The sequence below is a fragment of the Megalobrama amblycephala genome, linkage group LG21 (assembly GCF_018812025.1).
Source record: "Megalobrama amblycephala isolate DHTTF-2021 linkage group LG21, ASM1881202v1, whole genome shotgun sequence".
Taxonomy (NCBI): Eukaryota; Metazoa; Chordata; class Actinopteri; order Cypriniformes; family Xenocyprididae; genus Megalobrama; species Megalobrama amblycephala.
Window position 1 is genome coordinate 14,215,150 of NC_063064.1, and position 8,119 is coordinate 14,223,268.

General features: G+C 34.6%; 2 protein-coding genes across 2 annotated transcripts in view; both read left to right on the forward strand.

Annotated features, from left to right (window-relative positions):
• Positions 1–8,119, forward strand: part of magi1b (membrane associated guanylate kinase, WW and PDZ domain containing 1b) — a 1,153,738-nt gene that overhangs the window by 806,356 nt on the left and 339,263 nt on the right.
• On the forward strand, positions 2,896–7,563 carry si:ch211-262i1.5. Its single transcript, XM_048172274.1, has 3 exons — positions 2,896–4,023; positions 5,389–5,518; positions 5,715–7,563. Exons 1-3 carry the CDS (start codon positions 3,455–3,457, stop codon positions 6,453–6,455), a joined length of 1,440 nt encoding a protein of 479 aa, XP_048028231.1. The 5' UTR covers positions 2,896–3,454; the 3' UTR covers positions 6,456–7,563.

The window sequence follows — 8,119 nt, forward strand, 5'->3', positions numbered from 1 at the left end:
CTTTGGACAAAGCTATGCGACATACACGTTTGTGAGACCCTGTTAGCACTGCAGTTCACTCTGCCTCATCCAGAAAAAGCACAAAAGCTGTGAGAAATCAAGATGAATAAAACGCAACAGAAATACAATGCTTAGAAATCTCAAAAAAGTATCTGTGTACTTTCTCACTTAGTTAAATATCTCTGGCCCAGAACTCTGGTTGTCAGATGAAAGTCAGAATGACAGTTGACAGATGTGAACGTGATAACTTCTTCACTTGGTCGCTATTCATTATATGGACAAGCAAGAACGAGACATTTTTAAAAAAAAATCTCCTTTTGTGGTCCGGAAACGAAAGAAGGATATACAGCATTAGAACAACACCAGAGTGAGTAAATGATGACTTCATTTTCATTTTAGCATGAACTAACCCTTTAAGGGCCTATATCTATATTGTTAAATATGATTTATTTGTTAGAGAACAACATTACAGATGGTGTATATTGTACCAATAAATAGTCCGTGCTTCCTGTCTGTGTTACGGGCAGTTGTGGAGTCATGGTTAGAGAGTTGACTTGTAAACCGAAGGTCATGGGTTCGAGTCTCAGTACCGGCAGGAAATGTAGGTGGGAGAGTGAATGAACAGCACTCTCTTCCACTCTTTTTACCCACAACTGAGGTGCCCTTGAGCAAGTCACCTAACCCTCAATGACTGCCCACTGCTCTGTGTGTGTGTGTGTGTGTGTGTGTGTGTGTGTTCAATACTCACTGCTGTGTGTGTGCACTTAGATGGGTCAAATACAGAGCACAAATTCCGAGTGTGGGACACCATACTTGGCTACATGTCACATACTTTCACTTTTCTCAATAAAATTTAATTTAAAGAGCTTATTGCTCCTTGGTTGGCTGCTCAGTCATGCTGTTCCCAAGTGGGCTATAGTTTTTGTAACAGCATAGACAGGGGGTTCTGCAGTTAACATTTTGAATTTTTTTTCCTCCAGTTTGGTTCAGAGTAGGGATTCTTTTTTTCAGTTTCTCTGAGGATTCATCAATATACAGTTCATGTGTTCTTGTGTGCTTTAAAAAAAATGACTATAGGCTACTACAAATTTTTTTCATGTAATTTGGAATCAGTAACATACAACAAATTGTAAATAATCTACTCAGCACTGCTGATGAAACATTAAGACAATAAACATACGATTGCGTCAATATATGGATTATCTGTGTTCTTCTAGACATCTCTGGTATTTTCATGAGAATAAAGTACATTTATAATGCAATGATAATCAACATAGCCTATATAGTATTCTATAGTCACTGTATAGAAGACTATAAAATAATACTGGTTGCTTTCAGAGATGGTAACAGACGTTTTAGACTTGTATTATAATTGCGTGGGCTGTGCTACAAATATTTCAACCACTGTAGCACCAGTCCTATATATACACGTGTGTGTGTGTGTGTGTGTGTGTGTGTGTGTGTGTGTGTGTGTGTGTGTGTGTGTGTTGAGTGTATGTGTACAGGTTTATATTACATTGTGGTCCCCACAAGGGTAGTAAAACCTGAAATCACCTACATTGTGGAAGTTTTCTGTGATGGGTAGGTTTAGGGGTAGGGTTAGTGTAGGGGGATAGAATATACAGTTTGTACAGTATAAAGTATAAAAACCATTACGTCTATGGAGAGTCCCAACAAGGATAGTGAACCAGACGTGTGTGTGTGTGTGTGTGTGTGTGTGTGTGTGTGTGTGTGTGTGTGTGTGTGTGCGCTTGTTTTCATGATTTATGAGGACACAAATTTGTATAATGACATGGGTATTACACTGGTATTACGACATAAACATGTTTTATGATTCCTCATATTTAAAATATGAACATATATGCTTTAAAAACATACTAAACAATGTTTTATTAAAAATGTAAAAATGCAGAATGTTTTCTGTGATGGGTAGGTTTAGGAGTAGGGGTAGTGTAGGGGGATAGAATGTACAGTTTGTACAGTATAAAAAACATTACGCCTATGGAATGTCCTTACTAAGATAGCAAAACAAACCTGTGTGTGTGTGTGTGTGTGTGTGTGTGTGTGTGTGTGTGTGTGTGTGTGTGTGTGTGTGTGTGTGTGTGTGTGTGTGTGTTAAAAAGTTTTTAACTGCATAAACTGAATTAATACAGTTCAGATGTGTTTTCTCTGTAATGTCCAACAGCTGCCACATGGTGTCATCTAATCATCTATGCGTGACCTACTATGGCAAGCGGTATTAAAATATAAAACTCTGGTTTGATTTTATTCATGGATATATATTTTAGATAGTTTCAATCGTATTTTGATGAGTTCTATTTATAATTTGACTAGTCAGTATGATAATTAGAGATATCTGTAATCTTAATTTTGAGATGATTCAAATCAATTATTTTTATATAGATTACAGTGTTTATATATATCCGTGCACATTTTTATTTTTTTTATTCATGTGCCCTTATAATCTTTAATTAAAATCACTAACTTCCCAACCCCCTCGAAGTGAAATCTTGGCTCTGTTTAACTCCAGAGGGGTTATGAGGCTTTAGAGGAGTGCGGCAGCATTGTTATTTTATTTTTACACAGATTGGTAAGTCTATTAGTAAAATCTGTGTACTTTAGCAATGTTTGTTTCATTATATCAGTGACAGTTAAAAAATGGCAAAAAGCACTTCTTGTGTTTTTTTTTTTTTTGCCTCAAGTTTGCATGCCTGTAACTCAATAAGTATTAAAGACAAATTAATTTAATTAATTAATTAACAAACTTTCTTTTTGGTTTCTTCATTTTAAAAACTAAATAAGTTATATAAATTAAATATATAATATTTAATATATAACATTTGCTGCAAGAAAAAAGGAATTAGGCTAATAACCCTCCATGGCCTTCCCTAATGCTTTTACTCTTGGTTTGTGTGTTTGTTGTTGTCTTGTCTTGTGTTTGTTGTGTGTGTGGTATTTATGTTCTGCAGAGCAGGAACTTGCTGAAAACCAGTTTTATACTGAGTTAGGCCCGATTGTTTTTAATCCTTTCCTGCTTAAATAAATAAATAAATAAATAAACCATAGGACTATATGAGGTAAAATTAGCCCAGCTTTTATTCAATATGAGCTGACATTGGGTTAAAGTGTGCAACCCAACTTGCTGGGTTACTTTAATTTAGCAATTTAAGTAACTAAATTACTAAATTACTACTGCTAGAGCCAGCAAGTATTAAATGCTAAAACAGCTTGCCATATGCCTACTGCCTACGTATTTCCGCTAAATTTTCAGTGTCTACACGAGCTTCCGGTAAAGTATTCATTGATAGCAAACTGTGGTAGTAGTAGTAGTAGTAAACTTTTTCTGACATATTTCAGTTAACTCTCGATCACAAACAAATTTATATCATTACATTATACATATATTGCTAACACATAATTTTAGTATATTATTTTAAAATATAACGTTTTAGTAATGAGTTCAAAAAGCTTTAAATACCTTCGGCGTGAAGGTGCGTCGTCTCGATATTGTTGTGTCCCGTTCTGTAAAATGTCCTCAAGATTTAATTCTGTGATAAGTTTCCATAGTTTCCCATTGGACGAAGAAACACGGGAAAAGTGGCTTCGCAATATCCGGCGTGAGAATTTTAAAGTTAGTCCTAATACAAGAGTCTGCAGTCGTCACTTCAAGAGTGATGATTTGATTGAACCATCGACTCCTACAGCACGCAGACTACTGAAGAAGGGCGCTGTGCCCACGTTGTTCCAATGGAACAGCTGTTCCACCCCAGCACCAAAACGCACCGGGTTATGGAAGAAAAAAAAGGTTCCCACTCATTTAAAAGATCTTGTGCCTACGGACCCGCATCAGGATCATGATTATTGCTCCTCTCCAACCCAGGCTGATCTGGATTTGGATCAGACCGAAGATCTCCAAAAGGAGGTGGAGTTCCTGAGGAGACAGGTGGCAGAGTTGTCTGTACTTCAGAGATTTTGTTTGGGGAGATTTGCTGCATCTGACGATGACATAATGTTTTACACGAGGTAAGCTCTAAAACGTAAACAGTATAATATATTATAGAACACATTGTTGCTTTGGTCGTCTGATCGCCTAAAACTACTCATTTGATCTTTACGTTCATTTAAGTATTTTATTCCCTTGTGAAAAAAAAAGTTTGTATTGAATCTGCACTTGTAGTGTACTTCACATCTTAAAGAAATAACAATAAAAAAAACTGTTCTTCCAGATAATATATTAATGAAATAATGTCACTTAACATTTCTCAAAGAGTACGTTTTGCATGACATGCAGTGGGTGTAATGCATTACAAAAAATTAATTACTGTAATTTAATTACTTTTTTCATGAAGCAAGTAAGGGATTACTCTTAATTCTGTAATTTACAGTTACTTTTGATTTAATTGCATTAAATACTGTATAGACTTGAGAATAATTCTATATAAAACAATAGTGGATTTAACATCAAAATTTAACGGCTAATGTTAAAATTTATGTTTTTAATGTAACCTTCTCCCTTTAAATACTTTAGTCAGTTCAAGAATAATGCAATTTTATATTATATATTTGGAAGAATTATGAGCAGTTTTGTGTCTGTCCTTGTATTGTTCAACTGGTCAAGGTAGATATGGGATTTAGAAAGTAATTAGCAATAAGTAATGCAATACTTTTTAGAGAGAGTAATTAGTACAGTAATCTAATTACACTGTTGAAAATGTAGCAGCTTGTAAGTAATTACTTTTATTACAGTAACTTACCCAACTCTGATGACGTTTCTTAAAACACTTAAGTACACTTATAAAAAATGCTTTTTGTAATGTCTTTTTTTTTTACTTTTTTTTTTACATAGTAAAGCACATGTAAAGCACTTGATTTTAATTTTAACTGTAATGTGTAATTTGATATTACATTTAAAGTTCATATATATATATATATATATATATATATATATATATATATATATATATATATATATATATATATATATATATATATATATATATATATATATATATATATATATATATATATATATATATATATATATATATATATATATATATATGTATACACATGTACTTAAGTTCTATTTAAGTAGGTCAAAAAGCACTCTTAAGTTCAACTTATTGTAATATAGTTTAAATTAATTTTCTTTTAATTGTAAATAATGTGCAGTTAAGTATCCGAAAAATATTACATTCAGTTTGTAAGCAAGTATATTCTTTTAAAGTATATTATTTCCATAATAAATACTTCCACAAGGATTTATAGTCCATAAAGCCTTACATTTTCACAAGTAAATTACAATAGGGTCTTAACAAAAACTGAGCTAGGTTGTGCATTACGTTTGTCGGTATATATTATCTCAAACATGTCTCACATCTCATGTAGGTTTGCGACTTACAACCACTTGATGGCGTTCTGGAGACTGATTGAGCCTGCATCCCACAACATGGTTCGTTTGACCAGAGCAAGGCAAGCTAAAACAAAGAATGAAGATGGAGCATCAGGCAGTGCATCTGTAAATAATCAATTTATGCATTTTATAATTCTATAAAATACGAATATAAGAATAAAATAATTTATCGTTCATTACACTATAAATTCCATACATGTTATGTAGGGGGAATAGAAAGAAACTGGAATGTTACTAATGTTACTTTGTCTATATAGACATACACATTATTAAAACTTTTCCAATTTTGTTATTTTAACAGTATCAGTCCCTGCAGCCCATAGATGAGTTTTTTCTTTTCATGGTCCATCTCTCGGTTGGTCTAAAAGAGAGGGATCTGGGCCACAGATTCAACATCCATCAGTCCAACGTGAGTCAAATAATTACAACATGGGCCAATTTCCTGTACACCATTCTTGGATCTGTGCGCATCTGGATGTCTGTGGAGGCGGTCAAGGCTCAAATGCCAAAGGAATTCCAGGACTACCCAGACACACAAGTAGTGATTGACTGCACCGAGCTGCGTTGTCAAACACCATCCTCTCTCATGCGTGAAGGTGAAGGGTCCCATTGCACCTTAAAGGGGTTAATTGGCATGGCACCTCATGGTACAGTCACTTTTGTGTCATCCTTGTGTGGAGGATCTGTCAGTGACAAGGAACTTCTGAAGCAGTCTGGGATTGTGTCGCTACTGAAACCTGGAATGGCCATTATGGTCAACAAAGGTTTTCTTGTAGATGACTGTGTACCATGCAAAGTTTACAGACCTGCTTACCTGATAAAGCAGGAAGAGTTTCCAGCTAATGAGGTGAAGGAGACTCAATCCATTGCTCAGCTGAGGGTTTACATTGAGCGCCTCATCTGCAGAGTGAAGCAACACAAGCTGTTTGATACAGTCATCCCTCACTCCATCACCAGGACCATCAACCAGCTATACACTGTCGCTTGCCTCCTTATAAACTACCAGAATGGCCCTTTGTTACAAGCATGGGCAAAGGATTAAAGTTGTTGTTGAGGGATATATCAAAGGACTAATGTAACTATATGAATAACTCGGATACAATGTTCCTGTACACATGTAAATATAAATCATTTTCATAGTATTTCTGTAAACATGCAAATAACTGCAGTTGCATACAGAAAAAATATAATGTAATCATGTAAATAGGTGCAGGAAAAGCTTATAAAGTTATTTATGTTTACATGAACACTGTATCAATGCAGATCAATGTAAACATGTAAATATAAATGACTTTGATGGTGTTTCTGTAAACATACAAATAACTTAAATGTCTTTCCTGTACATCACTGTAATGGAAATATGTAAATATAAATAAATTTATAAAACTTTTAATATACACCACTGTAATATAAACATGTAACACTTAAAAGGATAGTTCACCCCCCAAAAAAGAGAAAATTCTGTCATCATTTACTCATTCTCGAGTTGTTCTCAAACCTGTATGAATTTCTGTCTAACACAAAAGAAGAGATTTTTGAAGAAGACCCGTCAACTTTTTGGTAACCCATATTCTACAAAATATCTTCTTTTGTGTTCAACAGAAGACAGAAATTCATACATACTTAAGAGAATTTTCATTTTTGGGTGAACTCTCCCTTTAACTTTGGTGCATTGTTTATGTAAGCACGCAAATATAAATGACTGTTTCTATAACCATAAATAACTTTATAAAGCTTCTCTTGTACACCACTTTAATGTAAAGTTACTGTAATATTAAGGCCCAACTGATTGCCCGGCCTCTGCTCTGGTCTATTATTTACCTGGCCAGATCATGTGATGATTTATTTGGCTACCTTGGAGACGATGAGTCTCAGTTTCTGTTGCGGCCCCCTATCTATTATTTAGCTTTAAGCAGGTGCGTCTCCTACGGCACAGGGGAAAAAGTAATTTCCTGAGTGTGACAAACAGGTAATTATTGATGATGATACCTGATGCTAAAGCTCTCCTTGTCCCATAGTCCTTCTGGACAAGACATTTAAAGCTTGTAAACCATTTTGCAGGTTCATATTGAAACTTTTTTTTTTTTAAATAAATACTAAAAACATTTAATTTTAATGTAGGACTTTCAATTTCCATGAATACAAGATGGTTTCATCAAACTGAAAATTTTTTGTTTGTCTGTTTTAATGTTGGTCTATGAACAGAGTGAAATGACAGTAAAGACCCTCAGCCAGGTGGTCACAAGAGACTCACTGCAGAGGCTCTGAGACATCAAGGAGATCACTGAGCCTTTGATATCGGATGCGTTTAAATCTAACTGACAGCAATCCAGCTAAATAAGAGTCTGTTCAGGAGACTGTGCCTACAAGTGTGTAACAACAAAAAAGGCCAAAGGCCAGTTATATATAAAAGGCCCTAGATCCTTCATCATCATAGGTCTACTTTGGCCAGTATCGGTAATACTGACACCTTTATCCATTTCATTTACATAAGCATAAATATATTTTGCCACAATCTTTTTGTTCTTTGTGGAAACACAGTAATCAAATCCCTAATCAGGCATAATGGATCTCTGCTACCACTGCAACCTTAAATATTCATGCAACCAGTTATATTAACTTTCAGTCTGCTGTTGTGTCTACAGTCTACCACCTGCTATTTAGACTTATTAAAAACTGTGGACAAGAATGATCACGTGTATTCTA

Coding starts and splice junctions, on each gene's coding strand:
- si:ch211-262i1.5 (XM_048172274.1), top strand. CDS start 3,455: ATGAGTTCAAAAAGCTTTAAATACCTTCGGCGTGAAGGTGCGTCGTCT. Junction 4,024..5,388: donor GACATAATGTTTTACACGAG/GTAAGCTCTAAA, acceptor CATCTCATGTAG/GTTTGCGACTTACAACCACT. Junction 5,519..5,714: donor GAGCATCAGGCAGTGCATCT/GTAAATAATCAA, acceptor TTATTTTAACAG/TATCAGTCCCTGCAGCCCAT.